Below are 26,749 nucleotides of genomic sequence, written 5' to 3'. Positions count from 1 at the left end.
TAAAGAGGTAAAGCATCCTGTCCAAAATTCCAGAGCACATCAAAGAAAGCCAGGCCTCCGTCCCAGGTCATACTCGTCCCAGCAATGCTACTGGTATGGGACAACAGATGTTTTCTAGTATATGGTGGAGGTGTTAAACAGGGAATCTCTTCCCATAAAGTCCAGATGATGGAGAGGTGTCTCATCCGATCTACAGTTATGAGAGTCTTAAACTATGCTATGGTATAGCACAGCTGTTGAGCGGCTTGGTTGTCTGTGTTTTCTGTTATGATTGGTCTGCCTACTTCTTCCCCCATGCAACCTTACACAAGTACGTGTGGGTATTTATCTCTCCCTCCTTCCGTTCCTGCGGGAGCACGGAACATGCCTTGAATGATGTTTCCCAACATTCAGGAGTTGTCTGACAGTAGCACAAAGATTAAATATACCATCGTTTTGCTTCGTTGACTTTGCAGGTATTGCTTAATTTTAATTACAATAACTTAGGATTTCAATAGTTTTTTTTTTTTTTTTTTTTTTTTTTAAGGAAAGAGAACAATGGCATTTCTAGAGTCAAGCTGTTCTAGGAGAGTTCTGTCACCTCCCTGCTCCCTGATTTCCTCATCCGTAATGTTCAAACAGTATTACCAACATCTGTCAAACATTGACGTCCCAGTATGCTTTCCCAGGGCTGTGAGAGAGCACTGGCCAACACCAAGTCGGGATTAAAGGGCTTATTTACATCATAGCTCATGATGCATCATCCAGGGAAACCGAAATAGGAACCTGGAGGCCCCAGATGAAGCAGCTAACGTGGAGAAACCTGTTACTGGCTTGCTCCCAGACTCGAGTTCAGTTGTCTTTCTTATATAGCCTAGGCCCATCCCCAGGGATGGCACAAACCTTATAAACTGGGCCTTTCTGCATTAACTAACAATCATGAAAATACCCCCGTAGATGTGCCCATGGGCCTATTAATGGAGGCAGTTCCTCAACTGAGGTCCCCTCTTCCCCGTTGTGTCACATTAACAGCCAAGATGAACCACTGCAGTTGGTAAAAGAGGAAAGGCCTTTGCAACAGTCTCTCCACAGTAAATACACAAATGGCTGTGGTGACCATTGACAGATTGCTCGGCTGTACCTGGCATGTACATGTCTGACTGACAATGGTTTATCTTCCTTCTGATCCTTCTCTTTCCTGTGAACGGTCTGCACAGATGGGGAAATGCGGAACTTAGCATGGTATCTGGCCCACTGGCCTTTACTTGGCAGTTGTTATTAATGTCTTTAAGTTCGCAGCTCCCTATCTGTCTCAGATTTCACAACCTTTCATGATCCCTTACTCCACAGAGGATGTTCCTTTGGATCTCTTTACCTAGATGCACACGTTCACAGAAGCAGGTGGACTACTTCTTAGGCTATGCGCACCAGACTCCAAACCCTATTAGTGTCTCTGGTTTGATTTGGGGTGGGACGGGTGGGTGTGAGCTGAGAGCTATGCCCTCTTGTCAAGAACTTTCCAATACAGACGTTCTTAGGAAGTTTAGCATGAAGCTTGGGGAGCCCACCTCCGGTGTGAACAACGAGGAGAACGCTTTATTTCTGAAGTTGTTCTTTTCCCAATCAGATGTGTGGCCCTCCCTGCCCTTACTTTCATGGATGAAGTTAGAAAAATTATCCTCTGTTTGAGAGGGAAAAACATCCCAATTAATAATAATAGCCCGTTTCCCAGCAAGTTGGCCTCTCAGGTAGGTTCCCAGATTCAGATGGGTTTAATTGGAGGCTGAGAGCAGCCAGGAGTATATTTCTGTTTAGTCAGCACGGAACAGCAGGGAACTGAGCATACCACGTCTGAAGAAAAATGAAATCGATGTCAAAGTGGACTCCATGTGTGCTCCCACAGGAGGGCCAGACCATGCTAAGAAGCAATCATTTAGCGACAAACACTTGCTAAGGAGTGACGGCACCGCCAGGAACTAGGAAGGCCAGCACTTAAGGCATAATTTACACGTTCTACCAACCTATGACCCTGGAAATAGCACTAGCGTGGCTCCTTGGAGACAGGCTGACATAAAGACATGGAAACTTCTTCTTTACAGAGTGGATGTTCAGGCACATAGTAAGCTTCTTAAAACTCAGATTGAGAGCGTCCATTGCACTCAGAAGGAAACCCAGACTCCTGCCCCTCACCCTATGCGCCCTTGGGAGTTGGCTCCTGCCTGTTTTCCCGGCCTCACCTTGTACTTTACCCTTCCTTGTTCATAGCTTCTGGCCATGCTGGCTTCTGCTCCGTCTCTGATGCTCTCAGCATAGCTCTCAGGGTCTTTGATTACGTCCTTCACTTGACCCATGATGCCGTTCCAGGTTCTTACACAGCCATCGTCATCACTCAGATGTTAGCTCCCACAATCCACCATTGTCTACTTAGTCCAAACTAAGGGCCTTACATTCTTTCCCTGTCCGTTACCTTCTCCTTTTTCCTTAGTAGAGCAGACTGCTGTCTACAATTGTTTTTACTTTTGCTGGCTTGTTACCTACGTGTCTCCCTGTTTCTAGCCCCACTCATCCGGAATGAAAGCGTCTAAAAAATGCCTTTGATAATCGTCACATCTATAGCTTCAGCATCTAGCCCCATGTGCAGCACCCAGTAGGTGTTCACACCATGGGTGCTCACACAGTGGGTGCTCACACAGTGGATGTTCTAGAAATACTTATTGAATCAAGGAATATGTAAGAGGGTTACCTCATGGACCTTGACAGAATGTGAGAAATAGAACAAAAATACTTAGATTTCTGGCCTCTGCTAAATCAAAGGTATAATACCCAGCTAAATTCTCAGTTTATAGAGGAGGGTCCCCATAACATTCTTTTAGAGATAGAGAATGAAGTACTAAATCCAATCTCTTAATATTCATCAAATGTATGCAATATTCAGGTTCAATTCTAGATCCTAGCAATACAGCAGCAAATAAAGTGTGTCTGCTGAGTAGAGCTGACACAGAAGGTACAGTATAAAAATACAGGTCCATGAAAATACAGGTTTGGAAATCTGAAAGGCCCTGCTTTTATTTCCTACAAGACCACAAACTAAATATCTGCCTAGTCAAATTATTTGGCTTCATGCCCCTCGTGTTTCACATCTATAAAATGGGTACACAGCTTAGCTCATGTATATGCTGAAAAGTCTCAGGGAAACAGTGAACAAAGCATGAGTGCATGAATGAATGAATGAATGAATGAATGAGTAGGATCTACCATCTCCTACTTTCCCTTGCCACAAAACACCTTACTATTCTCTTTGGAAGATTTAAAGTGATCTCACAGGTAGACCCAAGCTCTAGCTAGGATCAGAGGTGTTTGTTCCAAGGGAAGAGTGTGTGAGGAGGACAGGCTCTTCTTCTAGCCTTGCTCCTGGTAGTCATCTCAGCCATCCCACTGGTCCTGTGGTGAGGACTGTTCCCTATGGAGCCACCGCCTGCAAGTCTAGCCCTGGTTTATCCAGGCAGCTGAGCGGTCATTGATGCCCACAGTATCTGGCAGGGACGCATGGTGCTAGCCCTCCTGGAGTTACCATGCACAGGTGAGCCACATTAGGATGCACGCAGAGGGACAGCATCCAGGCAGCACCTCATCGCTTTTGACATGGAACAGATCACACAAACCTAGATGTGTGTTCATTTCCCTAAGATGGAATGGAACCGGCTTGACCTACCACACGGCAGGACCCCTTGGGCAGCTAAGGAGTTTCAGGACGCACAAAGGCAGGCACCTCCTAAAGCCAGACAGCTGAGGGATTACGTTTTCCACACGGGCAGCGGCAGCACATGCTTTTGAACGATTTGAACAGCAAAGTCACTCTTCCTACCTTCCAGTGACTGTCTTCAAGTAAAAGAAAACTCCCAGCATGCTTTGCTCCGGGAGGTACACACTCGCTGAGCGGCTGAACCTGAGACATGGTAACCAAAGGCCACTCAGAGTTAAAGGCCATAAAGCCACTGTGGCCAAGCTGCAGTGGGGAGCAGTTAAATTGGTTCTCAGACAGTCACTGGTAGACAGTTACCATTTCCCCTGCGCTGAAAATTTTACCTGGTTAATCAGTGTAGTTTTCTGGACCATAGCCAGTAGCATGACAATAATAATAATAATAATAATAATAATAATAGTAATAATTGGTACTTACTGAAGGCTCTATTCATTCAAGGATTTTTATATAAATTAATTCAATCTTTTATTCTCCATATAAAATAAAGTGTTGTTGTTTTTTTAAATCTTTTCTGGACACATTACATGAGCAAGCCACACAAGATCTTACTCAAGGTCACAGACACATAGCTGGCTTCAAGACCCCCCTACTCCCCCTGCTTGTGGCTCTGTATGGAGTAAGCATTAGATATGAGCTCCTTGGAGCACAGCCTTAGCCACCCTACTGTACACTCCCCTGATGCCCAGCCCTGTAGCCAGACTTGGCATTGCTCTCAGAGAACACACTGACAGCCCGGCCTCCCTAAAGACCTTTCTAAATCACAACTCCCAGAGGCCTGCCCAAGTTCTGAGATGAATGGGCTTCAGAGCCCTTGCTTTTCCTGACACCATAGCCTCCCACCTCCAATCAGTCCCGGATCCACCATACAGACAGCACTAGTTTAATCCAAGAATAAAATCAGTTACATAAGCACCTAACAGACAAGGGGTTGAGCCGAGGAACAGCCCGGAAGCAGCCTTTGGCCACTCTCAGCTCAGTCCCCGAAAGTGTAGCCCGTTCACAGAACTTTTCATCTCCCCGTGAGCCTTCCTCGGCAGGCAAAACTTTCCTTCATCCCCTCTCCTTGGTGCCTTCTATATTGTATTTTATTTTGGTCGTGCGCATTATCTGAAGTTGCCATAGCAACGCGTCACCAGCTGCTATCTCATAGTAATGTTGGCATTTAGGTAGCAAGCTCCTGGGGTTGACTGTTTCCTTCCCTCTGTGTTCTTACCTCTCCCACCAAGCTCAGGTGAGTGGGGGATGATTTCCAGCCAAGCACTCCCCCCTTCCTCGATTTTGTTCTCCAAAGCAGCAAATGATTTGCCTTCTTTGCCCCAGTGTACTCCAGCACCACAAGAGTCCTGACACTCGTGTGTGTGTGTGTGTGTGTGTGTGTGTGTGTACCTGCATGTCTGTGTTTGCACCAAAGGTTGCTAAGTAGGCACGGTTAAATTGAATGTTGTATGCAGAACAATTAGTATTTCCAATAATAATATTATATGGACGTGACTTTTAATACAAGAGAGCCAAGGTAATGATCTGAGGAGAGTTCCTACCAGAACTGAAGTCACCTGCTATGTTGCTCACACACTATCGGTTTTCTCTTGTTTTCTTGACGGAACATAGTAAAGAAACCCTGACTGGTTTTCCTCAAACCAGCTTCAGTTCTCTCCCAGATGTGCGAGCCCTCTGAGCGTAGCAATGAGCTGAATTAGTTACAAGAATTGATTGTCTCGGGTAGCCAGAGAGGGTCCTATGCGGCAAACGTGCCCCGCCAGTCTGGCTTTAGGTAACCCCTCATCAGCCGAGTGCCTGCGATGATTGCACTTATTTTTATACGTTTGACCTAGTTTTAAACTGTGTCTCCTCATGCTGTGATTCATTAGCCACATTTTAAACCGCCCGATTAGAGTGAGGTGACTCTGCCTGGTTTGTGCCAGAGTCTCAGATTCAATTTCTCTCTGGAATTTAATATGCAAGTCCCTCTGGTACTCTTGTTTTAAGAAGCAATTTCCTATCCAGGCACCTGGCATGCTGCTTTGGTATGGATGAGTGGCTGCCTCATGCCTGGGTAGTAAATATATGTCGATTATAGAATTTCTGCCAGGAGTCAAAAGAAGAGGGTTCTAATTGGCTCAGATTACAGGGGATCCCCCAACTCCCCGAGAACCCCGTGCCACACTGAGGCTTCTCCAGGTCGTTGGAGGGGATTGGGAGTGTGAACTTTTAAGGATATAAAGTTTGAGCAGCGGTCGACCTTAGGGCTCTGTTGGTTGCCCAGGGAAAATAGTCTGATTGTCGCCCCTACCCCCCAATTTCTCTAAGAATTTTAGACATGGCAGGTATGAAAGTCTGGCCTCAGACTTCAACTTGGGGAAAAAAAAAAAAAAAAAAAAAAAAAACGGAGAGGGCCAAGACACAATTGCCATTTTGAAGACAGTCTTGAAAGGGGCTAGCCATCAGATAAGCACAATGTGCTTCCATTATCCCTTCATTGCATGAGAGAGCGTGAATGGCCATTCAATTCAAATGACAGAGAAGAGCCCTTAATGAACCTAGTGCCTGTGGCTCTCTCTACTTCAGGGTGTCTGTTAGTCACATCTGTGTGATCACCTAAGGATCAATACCAAAGTGAGCTGGGCACTGTGGTAGAAAATCAGGACGCTTCCGGTTCAAGATAAAGCAGTCAATTTTTGATTAACAGGCAAACGCAAGTGACTTGTCTAAACTTCCATGGCAGTGCATGCAAATCTAGGGGAAGGCACCCGACTGGGCTTTTCTACGTGCTTGCCGATCAGGACAGAGAAATTAAACGAGCTGGTAAAAAGTGATTTGGATTGATCCGTGAACTCTAACGCACTGACTGACTCCTAATAAAACAATAATGGTTTATTTCATAAAACGGTCAAACTCTCTAAGGGAGAATGGAAACCACCCCCTCCCCTCTTTCATTATTTAAAGAAAGAAAGAAAGAAAAAAAGGCATAGAAGTTTCCTTAAACAAACCCTAAGAGAACGCAGCCTGTTCGAGGTAATTCCAAGCAACTTGAGCTCCTCTGAGGTTTGCTCTTTACATTTTCTCCTCTTCCAATTCAAATCAAGCCACTGGGAATAACGAGCCTTGCGGATCGAGGCATTTGGGGCAGCCTGCAGTTCTGACAATGGTGGATTTCCACCACACACACACACACCCACACACAGTCTCAGCACTCGGTTAAGCCAAAGATTTAAAGTAAAACTGTTGTCCGAGAGACCACAGCATTTCTTTTTCTCCTACAAGATCATCGATTTAAAAAAAAGAGAGAGAGAAAAAAAAATCAAACCTTCCCATATCTCTTACCTTCAAGCAGTGGAATTACCTGCAGAGGATGCAGCCCCCTTCCTCCTACAACGAGCCAGCCTTTGAGCAGAAGCGAGATAACTCCAGAGGAAGGGAAAATAAGCCCTTTATATTGTAATTTTTCACTGTTTATATGCAAGGAGTGTAGTGGGTCTGCTCACGTAGGAATAAATAAAAAGACGAACAAACTGAACGGCAGCTACCATGTGAAGGGAAAAGCCCTCTAGTGGCCGCAGGGTGAATTCCTTCAGGAAGGGAGAGAAGAGACGGAGGGAGCCGAGGAAGCACAGGTACACACACACACACACACACACACACACACACACACACACACACACACGCCCCTCTACTGCCTCTCTCTCTCTCTCCAAATTCTTTTCCTTCCCTTCGTTTAGGCTAGCCAGAGGTATAAAACGTCATTTCTTGATTTCAGTGAGACCTCATGAAGTTAGCCAGGATGCAGCTACTTCAGCCTGGTTGGAAAGAGTTGAATAATTCTGCAAACTCACTACTACCCCCGCCCCCCGGAGGTCTAGCCAGGAAATAACAAGCAGGTGGAACCCCCAAGGCTTTGAATTCCTCTGTGCAAGGTGGCTGGGAACCCTGAAAGTCTACGCTTGGTGCTCTGGGCCAGATATCCGTGTTTCCTAAACATGGGGTGAGTTTAGTGGCCGCCAGGTCCTGTGCAGGTGACCTGCTTAGTCACAGAGCTCCCTTCTTTTAAAGGGCTATTCAGCTGTTCCAAAATTATCAATAGTATCTTAAGTGAGGACCCTACATGGTCACCCCATTCTGTTCTATAACTGGCCCTGCTGATTGGGAAGGCATGGCACCCTTCACTTCCTAGTTGAAAAGAACCAGGAAGCAAATGAGAGCCTGTACCTACGTGAGCTACTTTGGTAATTGAGAGAGTGCGACACATTTAGTCAACCGAAGAGACCTACCAAGGAGTGCAGAGGGGGCTTCCTGGGGTCATTAGCACATCCAGCACTAGAGCAGACCTACAGGCCAGCTAATATACAGATTACATGCGTGCATGCATATTTGATATTTCTAACATGAGAATTTTTTAAACAAAGGCCACAGTTTGTGACACACACATAGACACTCTCTCTCTCTCTCTCTCTCTCTCTCTCTCTCTCTCTCTCTCTCTCTTTCTCTCTCAGGTATCACACACCTTTATTTTGCAAACATGGAACTTCCTAGCCAACCTCAGCAGTGGGAGACCCTGGACACTCCCTGTACCCCACCACTATCCAGGCAAGCTTCAGACAAATCTGTCCTGGGCGGGTCCACACTGAGACCTCCTCTGGCCAAGATGGCAGTCGCTCTAGGATCTGACAGGAAACAGTTGAGAATATCATCTCAGCCCTGCTTGACGAGTGGCCAGTGCTTTCTTTGTCAGCTTCCAGAATGTATCTCCTCAAGTGCGGCTTCTCTATGCCAGCATGGCCCCAGCACAGACACTTAACACCCTGGGAGAGAGAACACAGGAGAGTCTGAGTGATGCCCTGGGCCATGCCTTTCTACAATGCATGCTTCTCCTCCACTCCCAGGGTTCCCTCAAGACCCACCTCCTCCTCAGGTCTCTACCTTGATTTCCCTCTTGTCTGACTCCTTTCCTCATGAACATTAATCATGCTTTCCCAACTAAATAATAAACTCGCTAAGAGCAAAGGTTGTCTCTCCACATCTCCTTTGTCTTCTTTATCCCTAACAAATGCCAATCCCGGTAGGTGTTAGGTTCTCTCATGGCTGACTGATTCATGGTGATCCAGTAACTGATCTCTCTGCAGAGACCTGCAATGCACTTAACGGCGTCGTTGGAGAGGTTGATCTTTCCAGGAATTCTTCTGGGAGTGGATATGGGCACAGATAAGACAGTGGGGATTCACACAGACAAAATTATTTACCAGAAAATGAAACCGACCGCCCCTGGGGACCTTGGCTGGCATAGGCTGAGTCTCCCAATGTCCACAGAGTGCTGTTCCCAAGGTGCAAACAGCACAGAGGTGGGACGAGGCGGTGGGTCTGCTCTTGGTTCTGTATCTGGAGCTCTTAGCACAGCTACAGACACATAATGGGTGTTTAATGAGTGCTTTTTAAATGAATTAGCGGTAAGGACATTTCCTCTTAGGGAGTTGTTTTACGTGCCAGCAAGAGGAGGCGCTTCACTGCTGGGTGGCCCTTTATCCGTGCCTGGGGCGGCTGTATGTTTTCAAGTTTGATGCCAAGGAGACGGAAAGGACACATCTCAGCATCACATTTTCCATTATGTTTTGTAGAGTCACTTTGTGGCATGTATGACAGCCATCTTGGACCAGATGGGCGACCAACACTATTCCTTTTATATTGAGACCTTCCAGACCAGCTCAGACCTTGTGGTAAGTCTGCAGGACATGGCGGGGGCGAGGGGGGTCAGGCAAGGAATGGAGAAGAGAGGCGTGGCATACCACGTGCTTCTCATGAGTTTGGGGCAAGAAGAGCCCTACAGATCTCAAGCGCGTGTGTTGCAGATTATGACACACGCGTCTGATTCCATATCTTGTATAACTCATGTCTAGAAAGCGTCTCCAGCCCATTAAGGTGTGTGCTATGGCTCCCACATCTAGATTCCCATTAGCAAACAAACATTTGCTGATGAATCGTGAGTGCTCTGGAGCTCAAGAACATGTGTGTCAGAGCCCCAGTATTTTAGATTGGACTCCTAGATAAGCAGCTGTGTGGCCACAGGCAAGCTAACTTCGCTTAAGCCTGAGGTTTTGCTGTTGTCTTGGTTTGGTTTTGGTTGTTGTTGTTTTCCAAACTGTGAACTAGGGATGACCCTGTCTGTGTCAGAGGCTTTGAAACCTGAGTGTAACAGTAAGCACTCAGCAGAACAGCTGTCACTATGCTGTGACAAGTGTACAGTGACGGTTGGTTCCTGAGCCCCACTCACCTCTCATCTGCTACACCCACCACCATCACCAGTGAGAATTCACAAACTTGGCTTTCTGCCAAGAGTCTAGTACGTAGTATGTGCTTGATCCTTGTGGGGTAAACATTACCCCATTCTGATGTGGAAGCTGGGACCTTATACCACAGAGGTGATTTTTTTCCTAGAAGCAAAATTTGTTAGAAATAAGCCAATGCCATTTCCAGACTTTCACAATTTAGCTTAAAGCAGTGTTTTTTAAATGATATTCTGCATAGCCCCCTCACTACCCTACCATAAACACACATACATCACATATTACACCACACACACACACACACACCACATACCATACCACTCACACATGCACACAAATGTACATGCACACATGTACACACACAACCACACATATAGACCAAGACACACACACAATTGCACACGCACGGTACACTCCACATGTACACACATACTACACACACACCACATACATACACTATGCCACACACACTCATACACACAATTGCACACATACAGTATATTCACTCACACAAGCTCACACCACACGTATACACCATACTACACACATACTCTCACACACAATGGCACACTCACATCACACTCACACACACAGTTACACACAGCATACTCACACTCACACATCCACACATGTATGTATACACAAGAACACATACCACACATATACACCATACCACACACACTTGCATACACACAACATACTCACATACACACACACAATAATTCACACACACAATTGTACACACACGATTGCACACATACAATTTCATAGCACACTCACACACAATTGCACATACATAGCATACTCGCATGCAAACACACACACACACACACACACACACACACACACACACACACTTACCAAATGCAGCTAATCCATCTTTATCTATCTCATGCATTGGGCTTTAGGTGAGATTTTCTCTGAGCAGAGGCTGCAGCGAACACGACTTGACAAGCACTGCTTAAGGGAAGAACTGCGCATGGGTGGGTTCACTCTGAGTTCGAAGCTTTACCTAAATCACCTGGGGATTTGGCTTCATTACTTGCAGCTCAAGATGCTCTTGGTACCAGTGGTTCTTGACTTTGCTGTCTGGATCTGTGCTGAATTTATTTTTCCTCAAGATAAAGATGACGGTTAGCCTACTGCCGAATTTGCTGGAGAATGTTTAAATCCACTTTGAACCTCTTTAAAAGAGAGGGAGAGACCCTTGTTGCCTCCCTTCTTTATGAGTTTACACGCACATGTGACATTTGGATTAGCTGTGCCTGTGCATTGCTAATTAGATGCTCATTTAAATAAGCGTGTATTTGCTCAATGACCCGAGACTGTACCATATAGTGTGGGTTATTTACTTCTCAAATACATATTTGGGAAGATGATTATGAAACCATCAGCAAATACATTTGCTTCTTTATTCTTAACGACAGAACCAATAGTTCTTTATTCGCAGAGACCATTTTTAGCCATTGTTCGTATTCTGCTTGTACCTGTGAGGCAGAATCTTGGTAGCTGACTTACAAATTTCCATTTCTAACCCGTTGCGATGACTTCGAATTCCTAAGCAAAAACCTGGGCCCCTTCTCAATCCTAACTCTAAAGGAAAATGAAGAAGATATTCGTTCACTACCACGTGAAGTCTGTCCCTGGACTTGGGGTGACAAGTGTGTTTGGCACTTTTATAGGACTTCTTGATGGAAACATTCATCATGTTCAAGGACCTCATTGGGAAGAATGTGTACCCTGGAGACTGGATGGCCATGAGCATGGTCCAGAACAGGTAAGCTGCCCAGCGCTTCCAGAGTGTGCCTCTCGTGTGCCCACCATGTATTTTAAAGAACACTAGCTATAGAAGGGAGAGAAGAGATTAAAAGGTTAACAGGCCCTTCCTTTCTCTGCTCACACACAAGGAAGAAAGAGTTCACCCATCTCGAATTTACTCTAACTAGCCCCGTACTCCTCTGGTTTTCAAGTAGCAGTTAAAATGTGATACTGTCTATGATAGGAGGGTTTAGGGAGGTGTTATAAAATTATGTTGTTTGAAAGTTCATTTAGGGTCATAAAATGTTTTCGGTGTCATATATTAAGTAAGTGTTCAAAGCACTGGGTTAAACCTTTAAAGATTTCCGTGTTACAGTACTGGACGGGGAGTGCCTTCAATATGCAAATATGATTTTCTACGATGAAGAAATGGGGGGAGCATTTTACAGATGAATCTGCTTTTGTGACAGTGTAGGATATAACGTATACACCTTTTGTTTATTTATGGAATCCCTAATCACGTCTCACAGAATATCAATGTAACCCAAGGATAACTCAGATCCCACACGAGCAATCGCAATGTGAGGTAAAGATTACAACCTTCACTACTGTGTCTCTAACACCATCGTGGCAAGGTCCACGCAAGTTCCAAGACTCAGACATTTCTCATAACCTCTTCCTGCACTTCCCTGTCCCCCACTGTCTTTTGCATGCTGTAGTTCCCCTGCTCTGTCTCCGGATCCTGTTCTCAAGTCCCACCCATGTCCTCTCTTGGGCAAGGCCCCTCCCTTCCTTTCTCTCCCCCTTTCCTATGGCTCCTTCCATCTATTTCAGGTCTCTACCATAGAAAGCCCTTCATCTCAAAGAGGTTTCTCGTTTTATCTCCCTGTGCTTACCACCTCTGTTCTTCATTACGCCGGCCAACTATTGGCTGACAAAGACAGAAATGTCCCCAGAGAGTGTCAGAGAAGAAAAACCAGAATATTCTTGAGTGAAAACACTGGAGGAAAGACTATGCATTAACATTTACATATTAATGATGTTGCATTGCATAAGGTCTGAGATCGGTCTCTCGCATGCTAAGAGCTGATGTAATACCTGCTGATCTCTGGAAAATTGTTCTTCCAATTCCTTGGCGCCCGAGTGTCCACCCTGTGATAGACACCTGGCTCCAGTACTCTTGGACTAGCTTTAGGACTGCAGGAGGGGCGGAGGAATCAGTCAAGGCAGAAGAAGGCATCTGTCTACACACCTCTACTTATTGTAGGAAGAGGGAGCTCTTCCCGGCAGCACAGTGTCAGGGAGCATATCATCCTAGCCTACACTCACTGTGCCTGGTTCGCATCTCCCGTGCTGAAAAGCTGGCCTTGCAATGACTAACATGCTGGTGATGATTCTACTAAGCACACGGTGGCTCAGAAGTAGACTCTTCCCTGGCCTTGTGTCCTGCCAGCTTTCTGAGCATGAGCCCTATGGAGGAGCAAAGACACTCATACTTGGAAGGGCTCTGTGCTTGGTTTAATGCTCATGTAAACTCTTGACTCTTAATCATTTTTAGACAGTGGGACCCGGTTATCATTTTGTACTGGCTCCATAAGTTGTGTAGCTTCTCAGATGTCAATGGTCAGCCATCTTGGATTAAGGTAGAAGCGATCTGCTACTCTGAACATGGTCCTTCACTGTATGCCAGGAGATAAACAGATAAGTCTGTCAAGTTCTATGAAGCATCCCGGAGATGGTACAGGGTCATTTGCGTTTGGAATTATGTCCACCTTCTCCTGATGTCTACTTCTCTATATGTGTATAAATTAACCTCCCTTCCTCTAAAAATTCTACACCCTGTGATTCCCTCACGGCAGGAAAGCCTGTTTTCCATTCAGTGTCTGTCTGTATGCCCTCTTAGCTGCTATCCTCAGCCTGTGACCAGTTCTTCACAGGACTGGTCAGTTTATCCACAATGAACTTTTCAAGAACAAACTCCATGTACAACCTGACTTTGTGTATCTAGTCCTAGTGCAGAGAGTGGCACTCATGAATATGTACAGCGACTCTCTGTGCCCACAGGGAACTTCCTGACTGGGATTGTAAAGGAATCTGGGCTTTTGAAAGTAGAAGATTTATGGGTTCAGATAACTTGAAAAACTTAGAGGTCTGGTCATGCTTGGCCGTATCCAGGCGTTCAAATGAAGATGGAAGAAACGGACGCCTCTCCCTTGTCTTGTCTCTGTTGGCATCATTCTCAAACGGACATTCCCTTTAGAGGGATGAAAGTACACTCTACAGGTTGCAAGTGTATCCATTTAATTTTATTATGTGCACGAGTATCTTGGCTGCATGTATTCCAGTGCACCACGTGAGCGTCTGATGCCTGTGGAAACCAGAAGGGGTCATCAGATCCAGGGATAGTTTGTGAGCTTCTGTGAGGGAGCGGAGACTGGAAGCAGAGTCCTCTGAAGAGCAGCTAATGCTCTGAAGTGCTGAGCCATCTCTACAGGCCTGCAAACATGTATTTTATTGAAAGAAAGAGGAGAAAGGAAAACCTTCCAGAAAAACCTGCCGAGAGAAGTTTCTCTTTTTCTTTCTCTTTTTTCTTTTTCCAGTCAGTGCAGAGTAATTCCCAAGGCTAATCTTCAAAGTCTGGTTTGGGCTACATGTTCATCCCTAAACCTCTGTGGCAGAAAAATGAAAGGCATTTTTAAGTCGAGCTTTGATCTTACGACCTGCCTTCTGAACCAGAGGTGGTATGGTCAATTCTACCCAAACAACAGGGATCCAGGGAAGTAATAGAGAAGGTAGCTCTCCAAAGAAAAACCCAGAGTTACTCTTAGTTAGGAAGGAAAACAGATGACATGAGCTAATACAAAGCCAGAATTGGAGTTCATCAGGTAACTTTCCGCTTTTGGAGATGTGTACCAGGAATTCTGGGAGAAGTTCTTAGTGATCTGTGTGAGGAGGTATTGGAACAGGCCAGAGATGTTTCTCATTCTAGTTCCATTCCAGTTGCTATGATAAAGTATCCTGGGGGGGAGGGGGAAGCAACTTTAATTGAGAAATGGTTTTTATTAGGCTTAAAATTCCAGGTCCCAGTCCGTTATTCTGGGGAAGGCAAGACAGGAACTCAAAGCAGCTCACTCCATCTAGTCAATAGCACATAGGAAACGAATGTGTGTATACCTGTGTCTAGCCACCTTTCCCACACAGTCTAGAATGGTGCTACTCATGTTCAGGGTGCCTGGTCTTTCCTCCTCAGTTAACTCAATTAGGAAAGTTCCTCAGAGATCTGCCCACAAGCCAACCTGATCTAGACAATCCTTGCCTGAGACTCTCTTCCCACATAATTCTCCATCGTGTCAAGTTGACAAGTAAAACGATCCTTCTGTCTCTGTACCTGGAAAATGGAAACCAAGTAACGGAAGAAAGTAGAATTATCTCCTAAATAAAAGCAGTTCCTGCTCTGATCAGTGAAATACATGTCTTTACATCTCAGTCAGTGTCCTTTAAACTCTGGTTCGAGGGTACAGCATGGACCGCCTGTAGCCCAGGTTGATGTTGAACTCACGACGCAGTGAAAGAAGAAGCTTTCGAATGCATGGCCTTCCTGCCTCAACTTTCCAAGTCCCAGGATTACAGACCTGCACCATCACAGCCCACTGCAACCCTTCCCTTTTCAGAAATTCAGACTCAACTGCAGTGTCAGTTTCCGAATCTCTGGAGAGAGGATAACCACAGTCCATTTTCCGGGATTTTGCATTTCTCGTTTCGGATGGATGGTTGTTCCTCGGGACCACACTGATAACAAGTCAGACTTCAGCAAGCAGGGCACTGGTATCACGAGGTGACGCCAACTTGGTCTTGAGCTAGAGAAGTGCCTGCTAATGTCGCCTCCCCCTAACGGTGGCTGTCCTTCTGTCCTTGCAGGAGAAGAGCTTAGTCTATAGGTTTCTTTCATATTCTGGCTACAAGGATGGCTCCTCCACTTACGGAGCTCATGACGGTTGCTCGCGACAGCTACACTCTGTGCGTTATTTCATAGCTGATATTTGTGAAGCGCCTAGATCAGTCCGCTGTCACAAATGCTCTGCACGCATTCGCTTCCCCACCCCTCACGACAACCTTATGAGCTGGAACCACCACCATTCGCATTTTACAAATGGCACAGCCGACTGACTTACTCACCACTGCAATGCCTGTGAGAAAGAGAGACGCCATTCAACCTGTGCCAAGTCCTGAGCCCGGGCTTCTTCACCCTGTGTACCAGAGACATTTGTCTGAGGAGCCTTGAGCAGACATCCAGACAGCAGCCCTGAAGGGGAGACAGGCTGCCAAGGTCTTGCAGCTAGTTTGCGGAATATACACAAACAGAATGTGTACCATGATTTATAGTGGGACACTCACCTAAAACACCATTTCCTCTTCCCCAGGAAGAAACAATCCACACACGCACCGAGCTTATCTCTAAATTAGCCGACATTCCAACTAATTCACTTTCTTCCCTTATCTTCCTCGCTCTTTTCCTCTCTCTAATCTTTTCTTTATCTTTATCTCTTTTCCTCTATTATCTGTGTTACTGTAATTAATCTATTACCACCTCTGATTTATGTGTGTATACGTGTATCAGTCATCTATTACCCGTGTTTCTGTTTGCGGGTGGAGAAGGTGGAGTCTTCTGGCTTTGAATGTCTCCCCAGCTGGGGGCTGTTTGCCTTTGCAAAGGGGAAGGCATGTCTACTGTAAGAAACTCTTTCTGCTAGAACATTTCTCCTTTTGGTAAGATGCAGCATTCAGCATGATCTGATTTACATGGCATATTTAAATTTTAAATGATCGAATTCTTCATAATGTTGTAAATTAACACAATTATGCTAGGAAACCTCTCTCTTCCCTCTTGCATCTGCACCTCGAGCAGGAATCATAGCGCTTCAAGGGGAGTCAGGGATTTAAACACATCTCTACGGCTGCTCTTAAAACAGTCAATCAACGTTTATTGAGTGCCTAAGGCTCTAGGGAGGGCACAGATCCATTCAAGTTTCAATCCTGAAGGCTTCCTCCTACTAAGGGAAATAATAAGTTTGACCAGAAATGCGTCCAAGTCCTGCAGTGACCCTCATGGGAACAGAAATAGCATGAAGATGTTCTAACCAGCGAGGGTTGCCTCTCCTTTGGGGGTCATGTAGCTGACATCCTGCACACCGCATATTTACATTACAGTTTATCAGTAGACACTGAAATAATTCTGTGAGTAGGGGTCACCACAACTCGAGGAACTGTATCAAAGGGTTGCAGCATGAGTAAGGTTGAAAGCCACCATTGTTGCTGATGACTTCCTGGGTTCAAATCCTGTCCCCTTCATTAGTTATTGACCTTGGGGAAGTTACTTAGCTGCTCTGGACTCAGTTTCCCTCCCTGTAAAACAGGACTAGCAATAGTCGCTATTACAGCAGAGTGTGGCGTTTATGTGCAAGAAACGAAAGAATAAATGGTGTAAAGTAGTTGGCACAGTGTTGACACATAGAATGAACTTTATAACTATTGTTTTTATCTTCACATTCCTGTCACTGAAAATGTGTCCTGGGGCACGTCTGGAGGACAGAGGACAAAGGACAACTTGTGACAATCCGCTCTCTCCTTCCACCACATGGGTTCTAGGGATCAAGCTCAGCTTGTCAGGCCTAGTGACAAATACCTGTGTCGGATGAGCCTTCTCTATGGCCCATGATTTCCTTACCCCACATAGCACGACTAATGCTGAAGTGCAATAGGATTCTAGGTTTGGTGAGGCTGCTGCACCCTCAGGGGAGTGTGGAAGGGCGCTTCAGATGAGCTGTGCCCAGACAAGTTGATGTTTGCTGCTTCTCCTTAACCTCTTGATACATGAACCTTGGGGTGTTGGGGTGATAGGAACAGGTTAAAAGTTCGGAAGAATGCATGTGTCAGGCTCAAGGGAAGGGTAAGAGTTCTGCTGCCCAAGTGTATCTGTTATATCTGTCCTTAAGTTTTGACCAGTCCTTAAGTTGTTAGCAAGAGACTCAGCTCTACCCTAGGAACCACAGGGTAGAGAGCAGGGTTCACAGGAGCCCTCAGATCCCCCAAATGTTCCTTGCCAGGGAGGGTCCCCACTCCCTTCTCTGCTTTAATTCATGTCGTATGACTTGTTATTTTGGTGTGGCTCTGTGCTTTCATAACAGAGTGGTTCCATCCTCAGATTCCCCATCGCTGAATGTGGTGGCAGCAAGCTGAACAATGGCTGAGATTTACTGAGCTTACCCATGTGTAGAAGCACTGGACCCTCATGCCTAGGTTGCATCTTACTGGGTATCCACACTTGGATCCTCTTATAGAAGGTGACAGTGAGATGCTGAGGAAGTCAAGGTCATAGCTCAGAAGGATGAAGCATTGACTGGGCAAAGTTTGCTGCAACCTTTGTGGGACTCTGGCTACTGAGTGTGTGTGTGTGTGTGTGTGTGTGTGTGTGTGTGTGTGTGTGTGTGTGTGTGTGGTATATGTATGTATATATATGATAGATGTGTGTGTACAGATATATGTGTATGGATCCTCTTATAGAAGGTGACAGTGAGATGCTGAGGAAATCAAGGTCAGAAGGATGAAGCATTGACTGGGCAAAGTTTGCTGCAACCTTTGTGGGACTCTGGCTACTGAGTGTGTGTGTGTGTGTGTGTGTGTGTGTGTGTGTGTGTGTGTGTGTGTGTGTGTGGTATATGTATGTATATATATGATAGATGTGTGTGTACATATATATGTGTATGTATGTATGTATGTATACACATGTATGTATGTATGTGTATCCACTATGGATAATAAGGTGAGGTTGAGTTTTGAAAATGAACTTTATTTTAAACAACTTATGTTCACTGTTGAGAGCCACAGAGAGTTGAGTGTTTTCTTGCTTCTATCCACTTCAGAACAGCCTTTTAAAAAAGAAAACCAAGAAGAAAGAAACTCCTTATACTTCCTATCTTGAACACAACATAGAGTTAAGTGGGGTTCCTACATTCAGCTCGTGGCCCTCAGAGAAGCTGGGAGGAGGTGAGACAGCTGCCTCTTAGCACCACCAGCGCATGGCTGATTAGTTTCCAGTCACTAGCCCAGCCTCTGGGAGCCCCAGACAGGTTTAAACTGACAACCTCAATAATGTCTGTTCTGGAGTTACCGATAGCTTTGTTGTTAGCAAGAGTGTAGAAAACCCTCGTCTGGGTATCACATTTCAGCTCCTGAGATGTTTGTACATAAAGTGACAGCCACTCAATGTGCTCCCATCTAGAGAATCAGATAACTAATCTTTAAGGGGAAAATATAGATGTTGTTTCAAAGGCATCTTAGCAAATGGCAAGAAGAAAAACCAAAGAAATCCCCCTCTTTGACAGCCTGATTTGGGGGAAGGGTTGTGGGATTTTCCATCCCTACTGTTATGTGGTCCTACCTGCTCAAACTTGGTGGCTAGGTGTTCCTTGCTTGCCGTTTGTCTGTCCACCCATTGGCATCTGGTTTTATAAGGAGAAGTGGGCAGCCTGAAGGATCCAAGGGATTTTCCAATGACCACTGTGCAACTGCAGGCTCTGGGTTGGGCCCTGAGCTCAGCACTCATTCCCTGTAGCAACTCTAGGAAATGGCTCCCTCACGGCAGTGTAGCAGGGAGGAAACTGAGACTTCAAAAGGATAGTGACATGACCCAAATCCACAGAGCTTGGAAGGTGGCAAAATCAGAAATAACACCTAGGAGTGTGTGCATGTTCCAAATTCTGGGACCCCAACACTAGAATAAGCTGACCCCTCCACACACACTTCTGCCCCTCAGCAAACAACCTGGAAGTATTTCATGAACTACTAGTGCAGCCCTATTACCAAGCGGTGCTCCACCAAAACCAAACAACAACAACGACAACAACAACAACAACAAAACCCCCTAGTACCCGCCATGCTCAGCCTGGCCAAGTTATAGCAGCAATGTTTATGCACAGCCCCCGTATGTCCTGAGAGCTTCCTCTTTTATTTTATGGGATTTCTCTGGCTGCAGGGTGCTCCATCGGCCTGTAGGAGTGGGATGGGGATGAATGCACTGGTACCTTGGAATAAGTGGTCCAGGAACAAATTCTAACCACTGAGGGGCGGCGAGAGTGGTATTAACAGTGCAGCTTATTTGTCTCCTAGGAGGGGACACTTCTGACAGGCAAATGTGTTGTGTAAGGTCTCTTAGTGGCTCCCAGGCATAATGGAGTTCAAACTATTACCCACAGTCATCAGCCCTTCCTTTATTGGCCTCCTCCGGTACCTCAGGTGGGCTCTAAGCATTTCCCTGGACCAGCCACTCAGGGGACAAGGAGATATTGGATAGCCTGCTGCTCAGTAGGAATGGTGGGACCAAGATGGCAGAGTGTTTACCTAGCATGCATTGGAGTCTAAGTTCAGTCCGCAGCATTGAAAGGAGGAAGGCCAAATCACAGGCATAGGCACACAAAGGAGACGTGGCCGCATCTTAGCTGGAAGGCAGCCACAAAACTCCAGGGTAATGATTATGGCTTTGTCCCCATCGGTAGCAGTGAGACAAAGTGAAGTAGGTAACTCTTGACCTATTCTGAAAGCAATGCTAAGAGGATACACTGACAGGCTGAGTGTTGGGTATAGGACAAAGCCTAAGTGAAGTCTATCAGAGTTGATGTGTTGTTTATCAGAGTTGTCGGAAGCAAGTGCAAGGGGGCCCGCTCTTCATTTGTGCGGGGGGGAAAATTACCAAGAGAAGCGGGAGTACAGGCATTTGAGAGTTAGCTTCGGCGTGAAGAGCAGAGAGCTTGGATGCAAACTGGAGCTCATGAGAGGCCTAGGATGAAGATACAAACTGGGAAAAAGACGTGAGCATGCCATGTTCCTAATCTCTAGGGAAGTGTGGTCTGAAGGAGGAAACTGACAGTGTGCTATTCAGTGTCCTCCAAGAACACCCTTGGGGCCCTACCCTGTGAGTGGACTATGGTCTAAAGCAGAAGTTTGGCCACATGGAGACAGCTCAGATTTCAAACGTACTAAGAGTAGAGAAAGTGCTCCCATAGGGTGACCTTTAGCATATAGAATGATCAAAAAGGTTCTGAGAAGTAGGAGGCTCTGGGTGCTGGCTACAGGACATGTTCAAGCCTGTACCAGGAAAACATAATTTTTACTTAGAGCTGGGACAGGCTATAAAATAAAAACATGCCACTAAGTGCAAAGGAAGGAGCTTCAATTGCAGGGTAAGAGTGAAAAAACGAGCATAGGAAGGAAGGTCTGGCCAAAGCACTCAGGGCATTGCATGTAAAGAGAGAGCTCTGCTGGTCTATGAGCAGTAGAGAGCCATGGAGGTCAGAATGGCCGTGGTCAGGGCTGTCTGTGAGAATGGCAAGACAGGAGAAGAGGGCTGTGGGAACAGTCAGTAGGAGCTCATGGACAAAGGGGGAAAAGAAACCAAGGTGGTCAGAGAGACAGGGGGTGCATTTCGACAGCTGAGGACCACAATGTAAAATGAGGATGATATTTGACTAGCACTGGGTCCTGGGTGGACTGGAAAAAAGGTGCTCAAAGGAGGTGCACAGGGTATGGAACAGCGATCACAGGAACCTTGTCTATTACAGGGAAAAAGTCGAGAAACCACAAAACGGCCCATCAATAAGAAACCGATTAAATAAACTGTGATGCGGATGTAGAGTGGAAAGCTCTTTGGTGATTAAAATGGGTGACGTGTGGCAGCACTCATTGGTGTGAAAGGAGTCCACGATTTATTATTGAGTAAAATCAGCAAGCTATGAAACCACATTCGCCGTGTAATACCATTTATCAAAATGACGCCCTAAAAATGTCATTCGTGTAGATGCTTCTAAGGAGACCTTTGAAATGATGTTCACCCACATGTTGATGGTAGCTTTCTCTAGGAGAGAGGATACGATGGAATACTGGCTGTTGTTTGGGGAGGGGATGCTCTTTCTTTATATCAGTTCTGCACAGCATGGGCTGTTCAGCCACAAGCTTCTAATCGTTTGAATGTAAGACAATACAAGTTTCCAAAGAGTCAGATAGACCAGCTCTTCAACTCTAGTGAGGCAACCTCAGGGCCTACATTGGCCTCCATTAGTTTCCATCTGAAGATCAGCCCACTCTGGGAGGATGTGAGGAGATTTCAGTCTATCAGGAAGAGAAGAGAGAGGATGCTCAGGTGGTCCAGTAACCTTGTTTCCTCTTCCAGGGTCTTCCTGAGAGCTATCAACAAGTTTGCAGAAACCATGAACCAGAAGTTTCTAGAACACACAAGTTTTGAGTTCCAGGTGAGTGTGAGACATTTGAGGTACTCAGGGCGGCTACTCCGGCGCACTGGGCTGGTTGCTTCCTCCTCCACCATTACCACCCGCAAGCACACAGAGGCTGCAGGTGTCTCTGCAGACATGCGTGAGGGAAGTAAGGAAAGAAGACGTCCCATTTGACTGGGAGGCATGCCACTTCCTCACTGTAGACACTGCTGCTTGCTGCCTTTCAAAAATGTAACATTTCCTTAGTATTTTGTCCCCCGGTGCCAAGGAACAGCCAGTCACAGACACGGACGTACAAAGCTTTCAAGTTTATCTCTGTGACTTCCCAATTTCTCCAAAAGTCATTTTGGCATGTGTGCTCAGCCAAGATTCGGGGCCTCTGAGACCTTAGGGCGGGGTTGGGGCTGTGTGATAAGAATGTCCCTGAGGTAATAGACTGATGTCCCTGGTCGGGCCCACAAAGAGCCTGCTCTTCAAAGCCTGATGGGAAAGTCTGTATTACTGCCCATGGCTGCAGGAGTGAGGGAAGAAACCCTACCCACAGCCTGAGAAGCTTCCCTCCAGGGATATCTTCAATCCCCTAGAGTCTCTGGGAACAGAGTAGGGAATAGACGAGGTCACCTAGTTCAGTACCTCAGGGTTGTGCTGTTTCCTGCCTGCTCATCTGAGATGCCGGGTTTCCATCAGCCTGGCCTCCCAAGCTCAGCAGCAGGCAAGGGTGTCATCCCGCCAGAGTGATGACATCTATAAGATGCTAACTTCCCTCCCACCTCAGGAGGCTTTGCCAGCCCAGGAGCATGCTGGGAAAACTTACCAGTCAGCTGCTGTTGGAATAGTTCCTCTTCACAGAGCCTGCCCTGCCTGTCTCCTCTCTGGGATTTGTCCTGTGACCCTGTGGTCATGAGGTCACATCTAGGCATTTCTCTAGGCACTAATTGTCATTTGAAATCATCGCTCTTGCTCCTCCGATCCCATCCATGTTTTCTTCCCTTCTGGTAAAACATGCCATTCTGGGCTCTGTGCCTGGTGTACAATGTCCCCTGGGGGGGCGGTGACACCTGGGCTGAGACCAGTGCCATGAACCTTGCTGGGGTTGAGATGTCTTTGCTGGGCTGAAAGGACGAACATCTTCTCTGAACAAGGTTCTCGATCCTGCCCCATGATCTTGCATTCAAATCTGGGAACGGAAGTGACTGATGTTCATGATAACACGAGAAGCCGCCATAGTTTATATGCCAGCTCATAAGAAATCACTGACCTGAACATTTTTTTTTTTTTTTTTTATATTTATTAACTTGAGTATTTCTTATTTACATTTCGATTGTTATTCCCGGGCCAACATCCTCCTAACCCCTACCCCTCCCCTTCTATATGGGTGTTCCCCTCCCCATCCTCCCCCCATTACCACCCTCCCCCAACAATCCTGTTCACTGGGAGTTCAGTCTTGGCAGGACCAAGGGCTTCCCCTTCCACTGGTGCCACTAGGCTATTTCATTGCTAGCTATGAGGTTGGAGCCCAGGGTCAGCCCATGTATAGTCTTTGGGTAGTGGCTTAGTCCCTGGAAGCTCTGGTTGCTTGGCATTGTTGTTCATATGGGGTCTCGAGCCCCTTCAAGCTCTTCCAGTCCTTTTTCTGATTCCTTCAACTGGGGTCCCATTCTCAGATCAGTGGTTTGCTGCTGGCATTCGCCTATGTATTTGCTGTATTCTGGCTGTGTCTCTCAGGAGAGATCTACATCCAGTTCCTGTCAGCCTGCACTTCTTTGCTTCATCCATCTTATCTAATTGGGTGGCTGTATATGTATGGGCCACATATGTGACCAGAACATTCTTATACCACCGCTAGCTAGCTTCTCTGAAGATGCAGGAGTGGGCAAGACCTGGACACAGAAAGCCTGACATCAGCACCTTGATGCATTTGGGACTAGAAACTGCACTGGCTGACACAGGCTTTCACACGGGACCATGACCACACTGTAGATTCAGAGTGTCACTATGGCCTTGGGTGAGACTTTCTCTCCAGATGACAAGTCTTTTCCAGGGCAACCAAACATGTCACACTGGCTGTTTAAAGTCAAGAAAAAGGTTTCATTTCCCACGCGGATGCCCACGGTCTCCACTTGTTACAAAGCCCGTTCAGAGGAATGGATATGTCCATGGTGTTTGAAGGGACAACTTGTAACAACATACATGGGGGGCCCGAGAGGCAGTGTGTGACCATAAAAAGGACAGCTGGTTTGCCATTTTCCCCTGAAGTCAGCAGTTCTAGCCTCGGGGACCTGCCAGTCTGACTGTCACTCTCCTCCATGGTCTCAGGGAGGTACTTTCCCAAGACAGGGTCAGATCCAGTCCTCTAGGCCATTCTTTGGGGTTTCATAAATCTTTCCTGAAAGAAATTTTATGTATGCGACATATCTAGGAAAGGGACATGCCCTAAGTGCAAAAGTTAAGCTGGTGAAGTTTGACGTTTTACGTAAGTACTTCTCTGTTCTGTGCCTCGGTTTCTTCAATGTTAAATGAAGATGTCGTTAGTGGCTCTCTCTTTAAATGGCTATAAAGGTTAGGTGAATTGATTCATGCAGCTCACATTCATGTAACTCACGGTCCTGGCAACAGAATGATGTTAGCATCATTTTTATGATGGTGATGATGATAACAATGCTGCTTGTTGGTATCAGGAACTGCTTTCTCCTCCAGCAGTGACACCACCTGGTCACTGTTGCCATGGCAATGGCCATACATTCCCAGCATACCTTTGGCTTAGTTCCCACCTTCCTTTGGGAGCAGTCATGTCATTGTGTGATTCAAAGGGCAAAAAGACAGCATCTCTATGGGTGCCACTCCATAGGAGCCAAAGCCTGGGTGTCATAGAAATGGTGATTTCTGCTGTAGGCTAAGATCAGTGGTACCCTCTGGATGCTGGGACTCGATGCTCTTGGCTGTTTGCAAGGTCACAGGGACCAGAAGAAGAGGACTTATGCTGAGGGTCCAGGCTACTTCGCCTCACAGACTTGTGCAAATAAAAGGCAGACATTTTCTGCTCTCTCTCTCTCTTCCCCCCTCCCCCCTTGTCCCTCTCCGTTGTCTCATTCTCCCATTAAAACCTCTTCACATGGAACCATGTTGGCCCATTGTGTTTTGTCTGGACTCAGCCAAGATTTCTACTCCAACATTGGTGGTGGTTGGTGGTAGTGATGATTCTGTTGTTGTTGTTGGTGGTGATGCTGTTGGTGGTGGTGATGATGCTGTTGGCGGTGGTGATGATGCTGTTGGCGGTGGTGGTGATGTTGGTGGTGATCATGCTGTTGTTGTTGGCAGTGATGATGCTGTTGGTGGTGGTGGTGGTGGTGATAGTCGCAGTGGTGGTAATCATGATAATAATCATAGTGATATTATAAGCATCAGGGCTAGGAACTCAGGTCAGTTCTTGACAGGCAAGCCAGCAGAGAAGCAGCTTTTTGATCCTCACAACATAGCCCGAGGCTGTCACGCCCACAGGATTCTGTAAACTATGGAAAAGAGCGAGGAACACAGAATCAAATAATTCTTTTCTAATGAGGCTTCCACAGATATTTAGTGAAAAGTACCCCAAAACTGGGTCATTTTTCAATCTTCTCTTTGTTCCCTCATCTTTTCCTCCCCTCCCTTTGAGAATGGATTTGTTCTTTGTACCCTGCCTGGAACACCCTCATCTCCTTCTTGTGGGCTCATGTATTATGCATGTGATACCAGCAGGAGCAGCCTCTATCCTGGCTCCCTCTGTCCATAGCTGGAGCAGGGGAAAGGAGATTAGCCCTAACCTCTCCTCTGAATGGTGGTTTTGTGATTCAAAGGGCAAAAAGACAGCATCTCTATGGGTGCCACTCCATAGGAGCCAAAGCCTGGGCGTCATAGAAATGGTGATTTCTGCTGGAAGCTAAGATCAGTGGTACCCTCTGGATACTGGGACTCCATGCTCTTGGCTGTTTGCAAAGTCACAGGGACCAGAAGAAGAGGACTTGTGCTGAGGGTCCAGGCTACTTCACCTCACAGACATGTGCAATTCCACTACTGAGCATAGACTCAAACATAAATTAGCGCCAAGGGGACATATGCATCCCTATGTTCACTGCCGCGAGCCACATTGTGGTGGCCATGACATCACTCTACATGGCCATCAATAGGGTAATGTGTAGAGGAAATGTCCTATACACAGTGTCCTATACTATTCAGCCACAGAAGATAAAATCCTACCTTTGCCTTATCTTAAAGAGAGACTGAGAACATCATGTTAAATGAAATAATCCAGGTGCAGAAAGACACACACTTTGTGAGTCCATTCCTACGTAGTCTCTGAAAGCCAGCTCTGCAGAATCAGTAAGTACGATAACAATTACGAGAGGCTCGCAAGGGGTCAGATGGGAGATGCTGTTCAGTACCCACAAAGCTGTAGCCATGAGGGGAGGGATGCGTCTGGGGTCCTTCACAGTAGAAAGCCTAGGCACTCATAACAATGTCTATCTTAAAGTGACCAGGAGACTTTTACCACAGAGAATTGATGAGTGTTTAAGTGGTGGATACATTAACTGGCCCAGGGATAGACGTGTATCTAAACTTCCAACTGGAAGCTGTGGATTTATACCATGATGGTGTGGTAATCCAATTCAAAGCTTTTTAAGGCAACAGAGGGCAGGAGTTAGATCAACGTGGCTCCC

At 46.2% G+C, this 26,749-nt stretch overlaps 2 protein-coding genes across 2 annotated transcripts in view; one reads left to right on the top strand and one right to left on the bottom strand.

Moving 5' to 3' along the window:
• Insyn2b (inhibitory synaptic factor family member 2B) overlaps positions 1 to 7,213 on the bottom strand; it is a 109,988-nt gene extending 102,775 nt beyond the window's left edge. Inside the window, exon 1 of the mRNA XM_032912773.1 lies at positions 7,064 to 7,213. The gene's annotated coding sequence lies outside the window, so the exon portion shown is untranslated. The remainder of the gene's footprint in view (positions 1 to 7,063) is intronic.
• Positions 7,214 to 15,539: 8,326 nt separating this feature from the next.
• The window catches only part of LOC116909210 (dedicator of cytokinesis protein 2-like), an 82,155-nt gene continuing 70,945 nt past the window's right edge, over positions 15,540 to 26,749 (top strand). Inside the window, exons 1-2 of the mRNA XM_032912712.1 lie at positions 15,540 to 15,607; positions 21,995 to 22,073. Of these exons, the coding sequence (XP_032768603.1) occupies positions 15,540 to 15,607; positions 21,995 to 22,073 (147 nt within the window). The remainder of the gene's footprint in view (positions 15,608 to 21,994; positions 22,074 to 26,749) is intronic.

Source organism: Rattus rattus, chromosome 9 (assembly GCF_011064425.1).
Source record: "Rattus rattus isolate New Zealand chromosome 9, Rrattus_CSIRO_v1, whole genome shotgun sequence".
NCBI lineage: Eukaryota > Metazoa > Chordata > Mammalia > Rodentia > Muridae > Rattus > Rattus rattus.
Note: the sequence above shows the minus strand (reverse complement) of the source record. Positions and strands in the feature narration are given on the sequence as shown.